This window comes from Pristiophorus japonicus, chromosome 3 (assembly GCF_044704955.1).
Source record: "Pristiophorus japonicus isolate sPriJap1 chromosome 3, sPriJap1.hap1, whole genome shotgun sequence".
Classification (NCBI taxonomy): domain Eukaryota; kingdom Metazoa; phylum Chordata; class Chondrichthyes; family Pristiophoridae; genus Pristiophorus; species Pristiophorus japonicus.
In genome coordinates, this window is record NC_091979.1 from 194,953,505 (window position 1) to 194,972,269 (window position 18,765).

General features: G+C 44.9%; 1 protein-coding gene across 2 annotated transcripts in view; it reads left to right on the plus strand.

Annotated features, from left to right (window-relative positions):
- Positions 1-18,765, plus strand: part of trak2 (trafficking protein, kinesin binding 2) — a 139,413-nt gene that overhangs the window by 104,928 nt on the left and 15,720 nt on the right. For both annotated transcript variants that reach the window (XM_070876173.1, XM_070876174.1), the window contains 4 exons: positions 3,082-3,216; positions 7,092-7,168; positions 7,725-7,925; positions 10,929-11,224. In XM_070876173.1, the coding sequence (XP_070732274.1) occupies positions 3,082-3,216; positions 7,092-7,168; positions 7,725-7,925; positions 10,929-11,224 (709 nt within the window). The remainder of the gene's footprint in view (positions 1-3,081; positions 3,217-7,091; positions 7,169-7,724; positions 7,926-10,928; positions 11,225-18,765) is intronic.

The window sequence follows — 18,765 nt, forward strand, 5'->3', positions numbered from 1 at the left end:
AAGGAAGAAGCTTATAATGTTGTCAAAAAGAGCAGTAAGCCTGAGGATTGGGAGGATTTTAGAATTCAGCAGAGGGCCAAGAAATTGATAAAGGGAAAATAGAATATGAGAGTAAACTAGCGAGAGACATAAAAACAGACTGTAAAAGCATCAAAAGGTACGTAAAAAGGAAAAGATTAGCGAAAGTAAATGTGGGTCCCTTACAGGCCAAGACAGGAGAAATTATAATGGGGAGTAAGGAAATGCAGAGAAATTAAACAAATACTGTGTCTGTCTTCAGAATATGCAGCAATAAACCTGGAAATAGTGGAGAACCAAGGGTCTAACGAGAATGACGAACTGAAAGAAATGGTTATTAATAAAAAAAAATAGTCCTGGAGAAAGTAATGGGACTGAAAGCCGATAAATCCCCTGGACCTGAAGGCCTACATCCTAGGGTTTTGAAAGAGGTGGCTCTGGAGATAGTGGATGCATTGGTTGTCGCCTTCACTATTTAACGAAGGAGGGAGAGAGAACGGGGAACTACAGACCAATTAGCCTGACATCAATAGTTGGGAAAACGCTAAAATCTACTGCTAAGGACGTGGTATCAGGGCAATTAGAAAATAATAATGGGATTGCGCAGAATCAACATGGATTTATGAAAGGGAAATCATGTTTGACGAATCTGTTAAAAGTTCTTAAGTGTTTGTTACTAGCAGAATAGATAAGGGGGGAACCATTGGATGTGGTATATTTGGATGCTCAGAAGGTATTTGATAAGGTGATTATTAAACAGAATTAGTGCTTATAGGATTGGGGGCATCATACTAGCATGGATTGAGGATTGGTTCACGGACAGAAAATAAAGAGTAGGAATAAACGGGCCACTTTCGGGTTGGCAGGCTGTAACTAGTGAGATACTATAAGGATCAGTGCTTGGGCCTTGGCTATTCATAATCTATATCAATCATTTGGATGAGGGAACCAAATGTAATATATCCAAATTTTCTGATGCAAAGCTGGGTGGGAATGTAAGTTGTGAGAAAGGTGCAAAGAGACATCAAGGGAATATAGACAGGCTAAGTGAGTGGGCAAGAACATGCCAAATGGAATATAATGTGGAGCAATGTGAAGTTATCCACTTGTAGGAAAAATAGCAATGCAGAATATTTTTTATGGGCGCGACTTCTGCCAATGAGCCAGAAGCCATCTGCGCATGCGGGCTGTCTGTTCATCATGGGAGCAGATTCGTTATTTTTCTTTTGAAAAGCCAGGAAGGGAGATGGGTTGTTGAGAAAGCCGGGAAAATTTTAAAAAGCCATGAAGGGAGCGGGCTGGTCAGAAAGCTGGGAACATTTTTTAAAGCCGTGAAGGGAAAGGGCTGGTCAGAAAACCAGGAAGGGAGAGGGCTGATGAAAAAACCTGGAAGCCAGAGCACTTCAGATCCTCCGTCTGTTGTGGTGAATATTATTTTTTTAAATTTGGGACCCGACAATTATGTGCAGAACTTCTGTGCAGCTTCCGCTAGCATCCAGTTCGTTGGCAGGAGTCACTTCAATTTTTTAAATGGTGAGAAATTGGGAAATGTTGGTGTTCAGAGGGACCTGGGTGTCCATGTACACGAATCACTGAAAGTTAACATGCAGGTGCAGCAAGCAATTAAGAAAGCAAATGGTATTTTGGCCTTTATTATAAGAGGATTTGAGTAGAAGAGTAAAGATGTCTTACTGCAATTATATAGGGCCCCGGTGAGACCACACCTGGAGTATTGTGTACAGTTTTGGTCTCCTTACCTAAGGAAAGGATATACTTGCTGTAGAGGAGTGTGACGAAGGTTCACCAGACTGATTCTGGGATGGGGGATTCTCCAATGAGAAGAGATTGAGTAGACTCAACCTATGTTCTCTAGAGTTTAGAAGAATGAGAGGCAACCTCATTGAAACATACAAAATTCTTACAGGGCTTGACAGGGTAGATGCCAGGGAAGTTGTTTCCCCTGGCAGGGGAGTCTAGAACCAGGAGTCACAGTCTCAGAATAAGGGGTCGGCTATTTAGGACTGAGATAAGGAGAAATTTCTTCACTCAGAGGTTGGTGAATCTCAGGAATTCTCTAGCCCAGAGGGCTGTGGAGACTCGGTTGTTAAGTGTATTCAAGACAGATAGATTTTTGGTTATTAAGGGAATCAATGGATATGGGGAAAGTGGAGTTGAGGTAGAGGATCGGCCATAATGAATGGCAGAGCAGGCTCGAGGGTCTGAATGGCCTACTATTTCTTATGTTCTTGTGTTCTTATGATAAATATTGTCCACAATACCGGTGGAGAAGTCCTCTGGTCTTCAAATAGTGACATGGAATCTTTTATGTCCACCTGAGCGGGCAGACAAGGCATCAGTTTAATGTCTCATCCGAAAGACAGTGCAACACTCCCTCAGTACTGCACTGGGAGTGTCACTCTAGGTTTGTGCTCAAGTCTCGGGATTTGAACCCACTCCTGAGGGATTGGGATTCTGACTCTGAGGCAAGAGTGCTACTCACTGAGTCATGACTGACACAACTAGGAAAATTACTTCCCTCCCAGTAAAGGGGAAGGACAGGTCAGCGCAAACTGCTGAACCTTTATTGGCTAGGAATTTCTTGGATGGCAGGGGAGGGTGCAAACAGCGGAACCTTGTCTGTTAATAATCTTTGTAAAGGAATCAAATTATCCTTTTGATTCTCATAACTCTCATTTCAACCTGCTGATTTTTGATCTTGGATCTTAAGGGCCTTTGTATATAACAGCCAAATCGCAAAATTACTAAATGGTAAAGATGTCGTGTTGTTGGTGTGCTGCTGTCCCCCCTCCCCCCCCCCCAACATTTATTGACATTCTTGAGGTAGACGAGTGGGTGGGCTGTGGATAGCATTCCCCATCCATGATATCACACAACAGATATTGTATTGTACCCTACCCTACAACCATGCACATGAGTATGCACTGGAAAAGGAAGGTGTATCGTGTTGACTAATGTCGCAGGGTATGCTGATTCCATAGTTTGATCAGTGGGATGGTCTGTGCTTTTTCTGACGATTTTTAATCTTGTTCTGTTTCACTGCAGCTGCAAGAAGTGCAAGATCGGAACATTGAGTGTTTGGGAATGTTACATGAATCCCAGGAGGAAGTAAAAGAATTGCGGAACAAATCAACATCATCCTCACTTCAGCGGCCCCAATCCTACAGCATGTTCCCAATGGTATGGACACCTGATACCAAATCCACTTTTTTTTTATGCGAGTGTATTAAATCCCACTGTTCCACTCTCCGATGTTGACTGACTGTGGAGGAAGAGCGTTGGGCAAGCTTTTTCCAGCTAGCCACTGATAACCTTTGCACCAGCCGCTAGGTTTGTAGCAGTTACCTGGGATTGATTCTCTGTGGGGTTTTTTCTCCTCCCATTCTCCTTTTCCTCCCTCCCACCAGAAAAAATGGTGAAGCATTTGCTTTAGAGAGGGTGTAGAGAACATTCACCCAAAAGGTACCAAGAATGAGGGCTTTCAGTGTGGAAAGACTAGAGAAGCTGGGATTGTTCTCCTTAGAGCAGAGAAGGGGAGATTTAATAGAGGTGTTTAAAATTATGAGGAGTTTTGATAGTTAATAGGAGGTAACTGTTTCCACTGGTAGGAGGGTCGGAAACCAGAGGACATGGATAACAACAACAATTTACATTTATATAGTGCCTTCAATGTAAAACATTCTAAGGTGTTTCACAGGAGCGTTATCAAAAAATGGTTGACATTGAGCCACAAGAGATATTAGGGCAAGTGACCAAAAGCTTGGACAAAGTGGTAGGTTTTAAGGAGCACCTTAAAGGAGCAGAGAGAGAGGTAGAGAGGCAGTCAGGTTTAGGGAGGGAATACCAGGGTGTAGGAAGATGAAGGAACAGCCACTAGTGGTGGACCAATTAAAATCCGGGATGTAGAAGAGGTCAGAATTGGAGGGTAGCAGAGATCTTGGAGGGTTGTAGGGCTGGAGGTGGTTGCAGAGGTAGCGAGGGGTGGGCCATGGAGTGATTTGAAAACAAGGATGAGAATTTTAAAATTGAAGCATTGCCAGACCGAGAGTCAACGTAGGTCATCAAGCATGAATGCATAGGCCAGGATAATGTAACATAAGAAATAGGAACAGGAGTAGGCCATACGGCCCCTCGAGCCTGCTCCGCCATTCAAAAAGATCATGGCTGATCTGATCATGGACTCAGCTCCACTTCCCCGCCCGCTCCCCATAATCCCTTATCCCCTTATTGTTTAAGAAACTGTCTATTTCTGTCTTAAATTTATTCAGTGTCCCATCTTCCACAGTTCTCTGAGGCAGCGAATTCCACAGATTTACAACCCTCAGAGAAGAAATTCCTCCTCATCTCTGTTTTAAATGGGCGGCCCCTTAATCTAAGATCATGCGCTCTAGTTTTAGCCTCCCCCATCAGTGGAAACATCCTCTCTACATCCACTTGTCAAGCCCCTTCATAATCTTACACGTTTCGATAAGCTCACCTCTCATTCTTCTGAATTCCAATGAGTAGAGGCCCAACCTACTTGACCTTTCCTCATGAGTCAACCCCCTCATCCCCGGAATCAACCTAGTGAACCTTCTCTGAAATGCCTCCAAAGCAAGTATATCCTTTTGTAAATATGGAAACCAAAACTGCACGCAGTATTCCAGGTGTGGCCTCACCTTATATAGCTACAGCAAGACATCCCTGTTTTTATACTCCATCCGCTTTGCAATAAAGGCCAAGATTCCATTGGCCTTCCTGATCACTTCCTGTACCTGCATACTATCCTTTTGTGTTTCATGCACAAGTACCCCCAGGTCCCGCTGTACTGCGGCACTTTGCAATCTTTCTCCATTTAAATAATAACGTGCTCTTTGATTTTTTTCTGCCAAAGTGCATGACCTCACATTTTCCAACATTATACTCTATCTGCCAAATTTTTGCCCACTCACTTAGTCTGGCTATGTCCTTTTGCAAATTTTGTATGTGCTCCTCACACATTGCTTTTCCTCCCATCTTTGTATCGTCAGCAAACTTGGCCATATGATACATTCAGTCCCTTCTTCCAAGCCGTTAATCTACATTATAAATACTTGGGGTCCCAGCACTGATCCCTGCGACACCCACTAGTTACTGGTTGTCAACCAGAGAATGAACCACTTATCCTGACTCTCTGTTCTCTGTTGGTTACCCAATCCTCTATCTATGCTAATATATTACCCCCAACCCCGTGAACTTTTATCTTGTGCAGTAACCTTTTATGTGGCACCTTGTCAAATGCCTTCTGGAAGTCCAAATAAACCACATCCACTGGTTCCCCTTTATCCACCCTGTTTGTTACATCCTCAAAGAACTCCAGAAAATTTGTCAAACATGACTTCCCCTTCATAAATCCATGCTGACTATGCCTGACCGAATTTTGCTTATCCAACATTTTCCCAACCACAGATGTTAGGCTAACTGGTCTATAGTTTCTTGCTTTTTATCTGTCTCCTTTTTTAAATAGGAGCATTACATTTGCAGTTTTCCAATCTGCTGGGACCACCCCAGAATCCAGGGAATTTTGGTAAATTGCAACTAATGCATCCACAATCCCTCCTGCTATTTCTCTTAAAACCCTAGGATGCAAGCCATCAGGTCCAGGGCATTTATCTGCCTTTAGTCCCATTGGGCTCAAGTTTCGGTCTGAGTTGCTCCTCTTTGTTTGGAGTAACAGGTTTAGAATGGAGTATCTTAGAAATCGCAATTCTCGGCAGTTCATTTGCTCCAGTTCTAGTGAGTTAGAAGAGTTTCATTTTAGAACAGATTTTTTTTCAAAAGGGGCTGTGTCCCGCCACTTACGCCTGTTTTGCAAGTTTAGGCAACAAAAACTTACTCCAAACTAACTTAGAATGGAGTAAGTGTAGATTTTTGTACGCTCAGAAAAACCTTGCCTACACTTATAAATCAGGCGTAGGGAACGAGAGATGGGGGGGAGGGGGGTTTGCAAACATTAAACACTTCATTTTTACAAATAGAGCCATCATAAATAATAAATGATAAATAAAATCAATAAATCAATTAAATTAAAAATTAATATCAATCAATAAAAAATTAAGTTTCTACTCACCTACTGCAGCACTGGGAGCTCTCCAACAACATGCTGGGATGGCGCCCCCCCCCCAGTGTGTGTCTCTCTCTGTCTCTGTCAGTGTGTCTCTCTCTCTCTCTGTCAGTGTCTCTGTGTTTCTGACAGCGAGGGGTGGGAGGGAGGAGGAGGAGGAGGAGAAAGGAGGGGGGTGGGAGGAGAGGCTGATACTTCGGGCAGGGCACGCCCCCAGAGAGATGGCAGGCGGGCCCCGATGACGACAAAGGGGGGGGTGGGGGGGGAAAAAGAGGGAGCTGAACGGGAGGGAGGTCCGAGTCCCGATTTTTGCCCGGGGTGCCCATTCGGCCAGGGCTAGGATCGGACCCCTCCCACGCAGCGTCGGGGGGCCTGGAGCTACTGCTCATGCGCGCACACTCTAGCGTGCATGTGCAGAGGTCCCGGCACTGTTTTCAGCGCTGGGACCTGGCTCCGCCCCACCCCGACCTCTTGTACTGTGCCACGCCGAGCACGAAGACGTCCTGAGGAGACCGGAGAATCACAAGGTAAGTTTTCGCCGCCCTTTTTATTCCAGAAAGTCGCCGCACCTTATGGAGATGTGCCGTTTTCCCAGAGGACTTGGGCCCCTTATCTTACTGAGTACCACCTCCTCAGTGATTGTAACAAATGGGGTGGGGGTGGAGTTGTTAAATATGAGCATGTTGGCAAAGTGTCTTGCTGTGATTGTATAAAGTTTCACAGTGGCTTCACTCTTGCAGGGAAAATCCAAACCCATTAATTTCGATAAAATAAAACAGACCAAGCTCAACCAATGAATTATCAGGTCAACAACTTTATATCAAGTCATGTCCTTGTGATGGCTTTGACTTGTTTAATGTCAGACAGCATTATTGTAGTATTTTGATATTAGTGATGCGGCTATCTACATACTTATTCCTGCAGCTAATTTTACTATTTTTTTCTTTAATTTTACAACTGACTATCCTTACAGGATTCCTTGGCTGCTGAGATTGAGGGAAGCATGCGCAGGGAGCTAAATCTGGAAGAGTCAACCGTTCAAGACCAAAGGTAAATGAAAATAACTCTCCTGCTCTTGGCACTTATTTTTGGTCCTGTTACTTTGAGAAAAGGAAAGTCTTATCTGAATGGAACATGCCACCTTCACAATAATTCAGAGAGAACGATTCTTCTCTTGTCGCCCCCTCCCCCCCCCCCTCCTGGCCCCAGAACATAGGAAAGGGGTAGGCCATTGAGCCTGTTCTGCCATTCAATTAAATCATGACTGATATGTACCTTAACTCCATTCACCAAATTTTGTTCCTTATCCCTTAATATGCTTACCTAACATATATCAGCTCAGTTTGGACATTTTCAATTGACCCCCAGCCTCAGCAGTTTTTATTTGCGGGGTGGGGGGGGAGGCAGGAGAGAAGGTTCCAGTTTTCCACTACCCATTGTGTGAAGAACTGCTTCTTGACATGACCTCTGCACAGCCTAGTTCTAATTTTAACATTAATTAAAATTAACTTCCCCTCTTCTTCCTCCCGTTCCCTACCCTGGCACCAAGCAATGGCAAGTTTTCCACTAGACTAATGCATTCCCTCTTCTTGTGTTTTTACCTCAGGGACCAACACAAACGAGTCTTCCATACCGTCAGGAACATCAACGAAACTATACAATCCCACACACCGGCATCCCCTTTGGGATCTATCCCAGGATCCGGTAGCTCATCTGTTGTCATGACCGTGAAACCGCACCAATCTGTCATGGAACCAACTGATATGAAAGTGACAAATAACTCGACAAGTGAAGTGGGTCCCCACTGGTAAGTAGCAGACAGCAATAACCTGCATTTTCACTGGCCAACGGTCAAAGTTAAAAGAGCAGGATGCATAAAGGGGAGAAACATGCGTGAGCAGTCTTTTATGTTGTGTGTGTTATGTGTTTCAGTGTAATGTCAGAAGACTGGATGGACCCTCACTCTGTCAAACTGAACAAATTTAAATAATGGCACAAAACTTTCTGTAGCTAACTGGGTTTCTTTCCCACTGTTTGCTATTGTTAGCTCATTTGTTGGTGCCTTTCCATTTTAGCTCCTTCACACAATATAAGAACATTAGAACAGGAGTAGGCCATTTGGCCCCTCGAGCCTGCTCCGCCATTTAATAAGATCATAGCTGATCTGATCTTGGACTCGGCTCCACTTCCCTGCCTGCTCCCCATAACCCTTTTGGTGTATTTGTTAACTTGTGATTTTTTGCTAAGAGAGAATGAAATCCAGGTGGAGATTTATTATCTCTCAAATTGCTGGTTACTTGTGCATAAATTTGAATAAAAGATTTTCCCAGATTTTTGATCCACCACTTTTGCGCTCTTACGAAGTCCTTCTTGTGAAACTCATTTTGCCAATTACCATTGTGTTTATTCTGCCTGCACCACACACCAATCCACAACTGAAAGTGTGGGTAACTGCGTAGAGTTCTGACTACTGTAGGAACTTGTAGAGATTGGGGATGTAATTGCAATCATTATTTCACTTATGAATTTGAGGAGTCTAATGGCAGGCAGTGTGGATTCATTTCTAATAAAGTAATGACATCTGCAGGACAGGTGTAATCAATTGGAAAGGAATTAACTTTATTGTACAGGATACATTAAAAATAATAAATACTCATTTACTTGAACAAAACAAATCACACAAAAAGCCTGTAGTCTGTCAGTGTATTAGTGTAAAATGGACTCTGCCATTTGAATGCAAGTTTTTCTTTACAGAGAATGTACAGCACAGAAACGGGCCATTCACAACTAGTCTGCCAATGTTTATGCTCCACACGAGCCTCCACCCATCCTACTTCTTTTAACCCCATCAGCGTAACCTTCTATTACTTTCTCTCCCATGTACTTATCTAGCTTTTCTTAAGTACAATTATGCTATTCGCCTCATCAATTCCGTGTGGTAGAGTTCCACTCTCTGTCTAAAGAAGTTTCTCCTGAATTCGTTACTGGATTTATGAGTGAATATCTTATATTTATGGATCCTAATTTAAGTCTCCCCCACAAGTGGCAACATCATCTCCACATCTACCCTATCCAACCCTTTCATAATCTTTTGAGCCCACAGAGGTGAATGATGATGGCCAGTGTGAGTTAAGGTGACCTTAATTCTGACAATGGCATATCATCTGCATATCCCAGTGTTCATTTGTCAGTGGGAATAGAGAATCCTATAGGATAGAATGGTTCGTTTGAGTTGCTCACATTAACTTTCAGGACCAGATGGAGCTTTTCAGATGGATGAGTAGCTTCATTTTCCCTGTAGCATGCTCCTAAGTTTTCTTCTTTATTGACTGTGGGAAAGTTTTTGGGGATGGAATTTCAAAACAGAATTTCAGGGCTCAAATTTGGCCCACCCTTTTTTTTTTTCGGCGTACTTACCAGATATGCGCCACTGTTCTCCGTTGCTAAGTGCACCGAAAAATTCGCTCCCCACTTTGGCCACTGTCCAGCCTCTCCTCGGTCTTCACGCAGCGTGGCCAGTCGGGTCGGGGGGGCGGAGCCAGCATCCTGCACTAAAAACAGTGCCGGGACGTCTGCACATGCGCAGTGGAGTGTCCGCGCATGTGCAGTAGCTCCTCACCCCCAGCCTCTCTGTGTGCGTGCTGCAGCCGCTGTGTGTGTGGGACCTGATGCCCACCCCTAGCCCTGGCCGAGTGGCCTTCCGGTGCGATCGACCTCGGGTTTGAAATTTTATGCAATGTACTTTTTTAATGGCTTGTCATTTTCCTGGACTTTTGGATATTTTGAAGAATTATGTAAATATGTTTTGTGTCTTGTGAATAGTGGTGATCATTTGTCAAGCCTATTCACCTGGTGTTTTTGTGACAAGAACATAAGTGACGGAGGAACACTGAGAGAATATCTTATTTATTGAAGTAGACTTTATTTAGATAATATGGGCTCAATTTTGGTCCAGTATAATCATTGTAAACAAATAGTTGTTTAAATTAGTTGAGATTAGGGCAATTTAATTCAACTATCTTTTACTACTTTTATTTTTGTAGTTTTAAGCTTCCATGAATGCTTCTGTTGTATAGTAAATTAATTTTGTGAAGTTTGTCATATGATGTCCTGTATAGCTGTTTGATCCTATTCACATTCTTTCATCATGTCATTAAGTTCTGCTGGCCTCCGATGTACCTACCTGCGCTGATTTCTTAACTCTCCGCAGAAGTTTTCTGAAGTGGCCACATACGCTGGCCTAAGTAGATTTGGAGTAACTATTCGCTGGCCAAAGTGGCCTAAATAGCTAAAACTGGCATAGGTGGCTGGTAACGTCCCCTTTTGAGAAAAACTAAACTAAACTTTAAAAAAATCGTAACTAACTCACTTACACTGGCGTAAATTGAATGTGCAAAATGGGAATTTTTAAGATACCCCAGAAAAATCAAGTTGCTCCAAAAAAACAGAGCAACTCCTGGCCAATTTTGAGCCCTCAGTGCTGGGGTTTTGGTTCTGTCAATGAGGCTTCTAATTCTTAAACTGACTGTCCATTACTGTATCCATGGAAACACTATTAGGACATCAACATGGATTTATTTAAACTGAGGCCATTTCTCGTTTGCTGATAGCCTGTGAAAAATGTTTCAGTTGAATAAAAGTTGTGCTATTTAGTGTAATATAGCTTCTGTACACTTGGAGCTCAGTTGCCACTACTGGATAGCGATTGCCTAATAATTTGGTCACTGCTCATAGCTGCTTAATTCAAACTTGACAGCCTTACCCTGGAAAGCCTTCCAGATGTTGCTCACTCTCTCGTTTTCCCCCGCAGCAACCTGTCTAGGATTGGGCAGCCTGGCACTCCTGGGGGCAAAGACCTGGCCACTGCCCTGCGCCGGCTCTCTCTGCGGCAGGCAAATTACCTGAGCGAGAAAATGTTCTTCGAAGATGAGCGGGACCGGAAGCTGATGACCCTGGCAACGGAGGAGGAGTGCGGCTGCAGTACGCCGGCAGAAAGTGTCCTGTCCAACCTCACGGATCTAACGGAGATGTCTTGCTTCTCCGGGGTGTCCAGCTGTTACCGCACATTCCTACCTGAGAAGCTACAAATAGTCAAGCCGATAGAAGGTAGGAGAGGGACTTGAGGGTAATCTGTGCTCCCAAATGATTGTAATAGCCATTAATTTAAAAAATAAAAAATGCCTGCTCGCAACCCAAACCCAAACCTGCTGAGACTCCATGCCTAGCCACACGCCTGAAGAATGATCATTTGGATGAGATCCCAGATAGTGCCCAGCACCGAAGAAACTATATCCCAGTAGAGAATCATTGCCTTCAGAATGGGAACCACACTAATACAGCTCTTGATCAAATCTTGCACAAGCAGTTGAGCGCTCAGAACGTACTCAAATCAAACTTTCAAAGAGGACTCACTCTGAAACCGAATTTGCTTAATCAAACAAAAGAAAAATAATTGTCCTCATTTGCTCTTATGTGGAGGATACTATTTTTCTTTATAAAGGGATTTTGTGCTCCTGCATCCAGCTGCCATCCTTAACCATAATATCATTGTCCAGGATGACAGTCAAGGCTGAGGGCTTACAGTGATGGCATCACCAAGGGCTCTTTAATAAATAATGCAGCCCAATTTGATTTTCTTAAAGAAATTATTGAGTGACCATTTGTGGCCATTAAATGTTTATATATCTTTGATATTTTCCATCATAACAGTCCTTCAGCCAACAGCTAGTACTGGTCAGCCTAGTTCACTTGACCCTTTGAAAGCATAAGAATTCCTGCTACTGAGAGTTGGCTTTTAATTGTACCCAGCACAAGGACACAAGTGCAATGTGACATTTCATACATCATGGATAAACAACAAATGGAACATACTGCATTAAACAAACTATGGGCTGAATTTTCGCCACCATTCTACGCCTTTTTTTTGAAGCAGACTAAAATCTGCAAGTTTCGCTATATTTTCTGTGCCATTCTAAAGTACTTAAGTTTGATTTTTTTTTTAATTCACGATTTTTTGACGTCACTGGGGGCAGAAACTGTCAGGTGCGCCATTTCTGGCCAATTAAGCGAGTTTGGCCAAGTAGGATTTTTTTCTAAAACGGCGCAGTGCACCGTTCTGAAAAACCTTGCCTACACTTAAGAAAATAGGCGCAGAGAAAGACGCCATTGTTTTAGTGGAGTTGAAGACACAGCGCAGGGGGCCTTTTGTCCCAGGATAGCAGCGGCACCAGGGGTGGGGCGGGGGGCATTCGGCCCTGGAAAGCAGGGGCATGCGCAGACCAGGGTGTGGTCCATGGACTAGGGCGTCAACCTTTTGCAGGGAGCGGGAAGGTGCGAGTGCTTTCTATGAGTAGTTTAATTCGTTTGCTACAAAGAAAAAACAATGGGGGACGATCCTAACAATGCCTTTTTTCATAAGAGCGTTTTGCATCGCGGCTATGCAAAGGAGAAGATTAATAAGACAACAATATGTCAGGAACCGGAGGGCTCACAGAATGATGGTGAAGAAGCTTTACCCGCATCGGGTGTACAGGGAGAGACGCTCTGAGTGATGTGGACTGCATTCGCAGGCTGCACTTTCGGAAGGAGGTGATCAGAGATCTGTCAACTTATTAGGGCAGACCTACAGCCTAGAAGCAGGAGGAAGACTGCACTACCCATAAGAGGTCAAGGTGACTGCAGCACTTGCCTTCAATGCCTACTGCTTCTTTCAGGCATCAACTGACTACTGCACTGTATGCCCGCAGGGACGATTACATCAAATTCCCCATGACCACCCAGGCAGGACCGTGGATTCTCGAGGATTGCTGGCTTCCCCAAGATACAGGGTGCGATTGACTACGCATATCGGCTTGCGAGCACCATTGCACAATTCGGAGGTTTACAGGAACAGGAAAGGGTTCCACTCACTAAACGACCAGCTGGTCTGCGACGATATGCAGCGGATCATGGCAGTTGATGCCAGATACCCATGATGCTTTCATCTTACGCGAGAGCGCGACATATGTCATTTTTCAGCAGCAGCCAGAAGGGCAAAGGTGGGGGACAAAGCTTACGGGCTCACCACCTGGCTTGTGACCCCTTTACGCAATGCCCAGACAGAAGCCGAGCGTCGGTACAACATGTCCCACATAACCACACGCAGCATCATTGAGAGGATAATTGGAATACTAAAGCTGCGTTTCCGATGCTTGGACCACTCTGGAGGCTACCTGTAATACGCCCCCGAGATGGTCGGTCAGTTCACTGTCATGTGCTGCATACTGTACAATTTAGCCATCATGAGGCAACAAGCATTGAAAGTTGAAGAGCAAGCTCAGGTGAGAGTGGATGAGGAGCAGCAGCAGGAGGAAGCCATGCCACCACTCAACCCGCAGGACGACGGAAGAGGAGGGGGCGGGGTGCCCCCGTGCACCGATAGCCATTGCGTCGGTGGCTAATCCTTGAAAGCATTGCTGCATGAAAGCTGAGCGGCAAGTTTGATCATTCATCATTTGACTGTTGCGTTAATTTAAAGAATAATGTTCATGATTCTGGTTTAATTGAAAAAAGAATTATGTTTATTAAACATTTTTACACTTACACTTAACTTTAATAAAAATATTTTTGTTACAAACTTTGAATTTTTCCATTAAGATCACTTACAAAACTCTAAACGTTTCAAGTTACCTTACTTACAAACTTTAAACTTTTCAATTAAGATCAGTTAAATAACAATAACATAAGAACAACAGTAACAACAACAGCAGCAGCAAACAAACTTTAGCTGCAGCCATCTCTCCCCCATTATTCTACCCTTGGCTGGTGGCGCAGGCCTTCTCCCGCTGGAACCAAGCTTTTTTCGAGCATCTTCAGGGCAACGCATTTCTTGTTTGCGGGTGTGGGCAGACCTAAGAGACGGCATTGTGGAAGGCCCGGCTTGGGCCTCTTCAACCTCTTCCTCGGCCTGCAGATGATCCGACACACTACCCGAGGTTGGGTGGGTGATGGAACAGCGGGATTGTTGTCAGAAGTAACAACACTCTTGGGTAATCCTTACCACTGGACCAAGACCTAGCTCTGTCAAGCCAGTGTGGTGGCTGGTGTGCAACGGCCACCACACATTTTTTTTTAAATTGATGCACAGGCATCTTTCACCCTTGAGGATGTAGTTCAAGTCCTTCATTGAAACACCTGTGAACTTATCCTTTTTTGGTGTGGAAGCAAGTTAATCTCGCTTCGAGGGACCGCCTATGATGATGATGAGGTTGGACTGGGGATTAGAGTGTGAGTGGCGGCAGTTGATTCTGTCATTCACCACTGGGCAATGACAGCCTGGCGTGTTCCCTTATTGCAGCAGCTACCTCTGACATTCCCTCCCTAATCTGTCCCGACAGTATATCGGCTACCTCTGATATTCCCTCCCTAATCTGCCCCGACAGTGTTTCCATTTCTCCCAAGAGTGTTGTTACTTCTGACGACAATCCCGCTATTCCATCCCCACCCACCCATGGTGTCCAGGAGTGATTGGGTAAGCTCAATGCTCTCCCCACTCATTGCCATGAGTTGAACCACATCTGTTGGATCCTGCATTTCAGGAGAGTGCACGCGAGCGAGCTCTCTCCTCCTCACCCTGGGTGTGGCTTGCTGCAACCCACTGGGACCCGCAACCTCGGACTGTGGGACACCATGAAATGTCCCATCGGCCGTAGCAGTCCAGAAAGGGCTTGGCACATCATTGTACGGCACCACCACCTCCAGATTCAGCGTCACAATCTCAATATTGGGGCCTTCCCACTCCTCCTGCTCATCCTCGTCCTGATCTTCCTGTGGAAGTTCTGCATTAAAGACTTCATCCTGGTCAGGCTCCTCAGGAATGATTGGTCTTCTGTGGGGATTGTGCTTCCGCAGTGTTGGGCGCATCTTCTGCAAAATATAACAGAGCAGACGATCAGTTAGCAGCAGGGGAGGGGGCAGGATGGCATGAGTAGGCTCACACAGCGCAGGCTCATTTGGAGGACCAAGATGAATGATAGCACATTGCATAAACCGAAGCGTAGCTGACGGAGAGTACATCCCATAAACCGAAGCGTGGCTAGCCCACGCAGTACTTAACATTTAGCCAAGCCACACTCTGGAATTTGCAGGACTTATCCTCTCTCTCTAAGCTGGGCCCAGCTTATGCACCGGGTGTTGACCTTCTAGAGCCAGCGCCAATCATACCAGCGATCCTCACTTCTGGGGGTGTCAGTGGGTGCACATTTGCCGAACCTCCTCCAGTTCATGTTCGCTCTCTGTTGTGTGCCACCTTCCTCTGCAAAGATGAAAATAGAACTTTTTAAGAGAAGGGTCTGCTGTGGTGGCACACACACACGATCACATTTACAATTGTAATTCCAATGCATAAATGAGAATATTAGTTGCACAAACTATTTGGTCAAGGTCCTGCCATTTTTTGCACTGCCTGCCGGTCCTTGAGGTGGTCACCACTGCAGAGAAATCATCTCCAACTTTGTCCCAACGTTTGTTCATCCCTTTTGGCTTTAGTTTAACTGGACCTTTGTTCTAAAGCTTGTGCCATCTGCCCGCAACGATAGAAACCAGGGCCTCAGTTTCATCTGGTAGAAAATTCCTGGTCTTTGTTCCATGATCCATATTGCAGCTCCGATTTTTCTACTCGCAAGCAACTCCGAAAGTGCGCAGGCACACCCCTCACGTGGAAAGTAGGAATTTTTTTGGGGGTGCCATTTGGCCCGGGATAGGAGCGGCGGGGGTGAGGCTTTCAGCCCGGGTTAGCAGCGGCATCGGCACCTGGGGCGGGGGGACCTTTCGGCCTGGGATAGCAAGGGAACCGGCAGGGGATGGGGGGGCCTTTCAGTCCGGGATAGCAACTGAACCGGCAGGGGGTTGGCGGGGAGGGGGGGCCTTTTAGCCCAGGATAGCACCAGCACCTGGGGTGGAGGGACCTTTCGGCCCGGGATAGGAGCGGCACCAGCCGGGAGGGGGGGGGGGGGCCATTCGGTGCCAGGATAGGAGCGGCACCAGCAAGGTTTGGGGGGCCTTTTGGCCCGGGATAGGAGCGGCACCGGCAGGGTTTTGGGGGGGCCTTTTGGCCCGGGATAGGAGCGGCATCAGGGCTCTATAATTGCTTATCTCTTGCTACATCTTGTATGTTTTACTTTCCAGCCTCAGCCCTCCAGTGCGTCCCTCATTACCCTGACATCCTCAGTTTTTGGTGCAGAGCTCAAGTTCCACCCACAGAATTTGACTATGCGCTCCAAATTCAAAGTTTATTCCGGCGAAACTTGGAACTTTCTTTTTGGCACAGTCGGCCACTAAAAAATCGGACGTACCTCTACAACTGCACCAAAAAAAGTTCATATGGAATTTTGAGCCCTTAATCTTACTCGAATTGTGTTCAGGTTAGGTTTTTTTATAATTTAATTACTAACATTTTCTTCTGGTTTGGTGAGCACGAACTTGCTCCCTATTAAACTGGACATCCTCTAACATGGTTGCTCTGCGTGTGGGACGGAAATCTGTCTGGTGGCGCTGTGAAGAAATTGAGATCCAAGCCGAGGAACCAAGTAATTGGGGAAGGAATAGGGAGGTTTGGTCATGAGGTTGGACAGTGAGGCATGATTTGGTTTTGTAACCTTGGCTTGTTCTGCTTTGGTTTACGGGCCTGAGTGGTGTGTGGGCGCCTGTCGGAGATTTCCTGCAGCATTAAAGTGATGCACCACTCCAAAGACCTCAACCACAGTATGAATATTCCTGTCCAGTTAGATTTACATTCCTGACTGGGGCTCACAGTAAATATGGTAACTGTTGAGATGGCAGCGTTGTAGTGTTGGATGCCCTTGCGGAAATGAGAATCTGTATAAAAGTGAACTTGAAGCATAATTTTTGTTCGGCTGTGAAAGGTTCTTAAACACCGTGAAAGTAGAAATCAATCTCAGCACTTTGGACATCTGGTCTACCCTTGGTTAGCAATATTATGTGAATATTTACATGGACCTGATGTGACAATGCTTGTTTGGGCAGGTCCGTCTGCATAAGTAACATCACTCATTGGCTATCTTTTATCCAGCCCCCCCCGCCAACACACATTTTCCTCCCTCTCTGTGCCCTGATAATTGAAAGTACTGGAATTCACTGCTCAGTCCTCTCAGTTAAAGTACGATATTCCTTGAAGATCGTCAAATTTCCTAACTGGAGATCCCCATATCTCAAACTATTTTTTAAAAATGGTCATATACTGTATTGTCCAATTCTTGCTGAGTTTAACTTTGTAGGGTATTTTATGACCCTTAGGTCATCAAATAGATTGCCGAACACACACACACACACACACATCTTGGGCATAGAAAATAGGAGCAGTAGTAGGCCATTCAGTCCTTTGAGCCTGCACTGCCATTCAACATGATCATGGCTGATCCTCTATCTCAACATATTCCCGCTTTCTCCCCATACCCCTTAATGCCTTTTGTGTCTAGAAATCTATCTATCTCCTTCTTAAATATATTCAGTGACTTGGCCTCCATAGCCTTCTATGGTAGAGAATTCCACAGGTTCACCATCCTCTGAGTGAAGAATTTTCTCCTCATCTCAGTCCTACATTTCCTACCTCGTATCCTGAGACTGTGACCCCTTGTTCTAGACTTCCCAGCCAGGGAAAACATCCTCCCCGCATCCAGTCTGTCCAGCCCCGTTAAAAATGTATAAGTTTCAATGAGATTCCCTCTCATTCTACTAAACTCTAGTGAATACAGGCCTAGTCGACCCAATCTCTCCTCATACGACAGTCCTGCCATCCCAGGAACCTGTATGGTGAACCTTCGCTGCACTCCCTCCATGGCAAGTACATCCTTTCTTGGATAAGGAGACCAAAACTGCACACAATACTCCAGGTGTGGTCTCACCAAGGCCCTGTATAACTTGAGTAAAACATCCTTGCTTCTGTACTCAAATCCTCTTGCAATGAAGGCCAACATACCATTTGCCTTCCTAACTGCTTGCTGTACCTGAATGGTTGCCTTCAATGACTGGTGTATAAGGACACCCAGGTCCCTTTGTACATCGACATTTCCCAAGCTATCACTGCCTTTGTTTTCCCTACCAAAGTGAATAACTTCACATTTATCCACGCTATGCTGCATCTGCCATGTGTTTGCCCACTCGCTCAACCTATCTAAATCGCCTTGCAGCGTCTTTGCATCCTCCTCACAACTCTCAATCCCACCGAGTTTTTTGTCGTTAGCAAACTTGGAAATATTACATTTGGTTCCCTCATCCAAATCATTTATTTATTTATTTATATTATATTATATTTCTATATATATAAAACACACACACATATTGTGAATAGCTCAGCCCAAGCACTGATCCCTGTGGTACCGCACTAGTTACTGCCCGCCACCCCATTTATTCCTACTCTGTTTCCGATCAGTTAACCAATTTTCAATCCATGCCAGTATATTACCCCAATGCTATATGCTTTAATTTTGTACACTAACCTCTTATGTGGGACTTTATCAAAGGCCTTCTGAAAATCCAAATACACTACATCCACTGGTTCTCTCTTATCTATTCTGTTACATCCTCAAAAAACTCCAGTAGGTTTGTCAAACACGATTTTCCTTTCATAAATCCATGTTGACTTTGTCTAA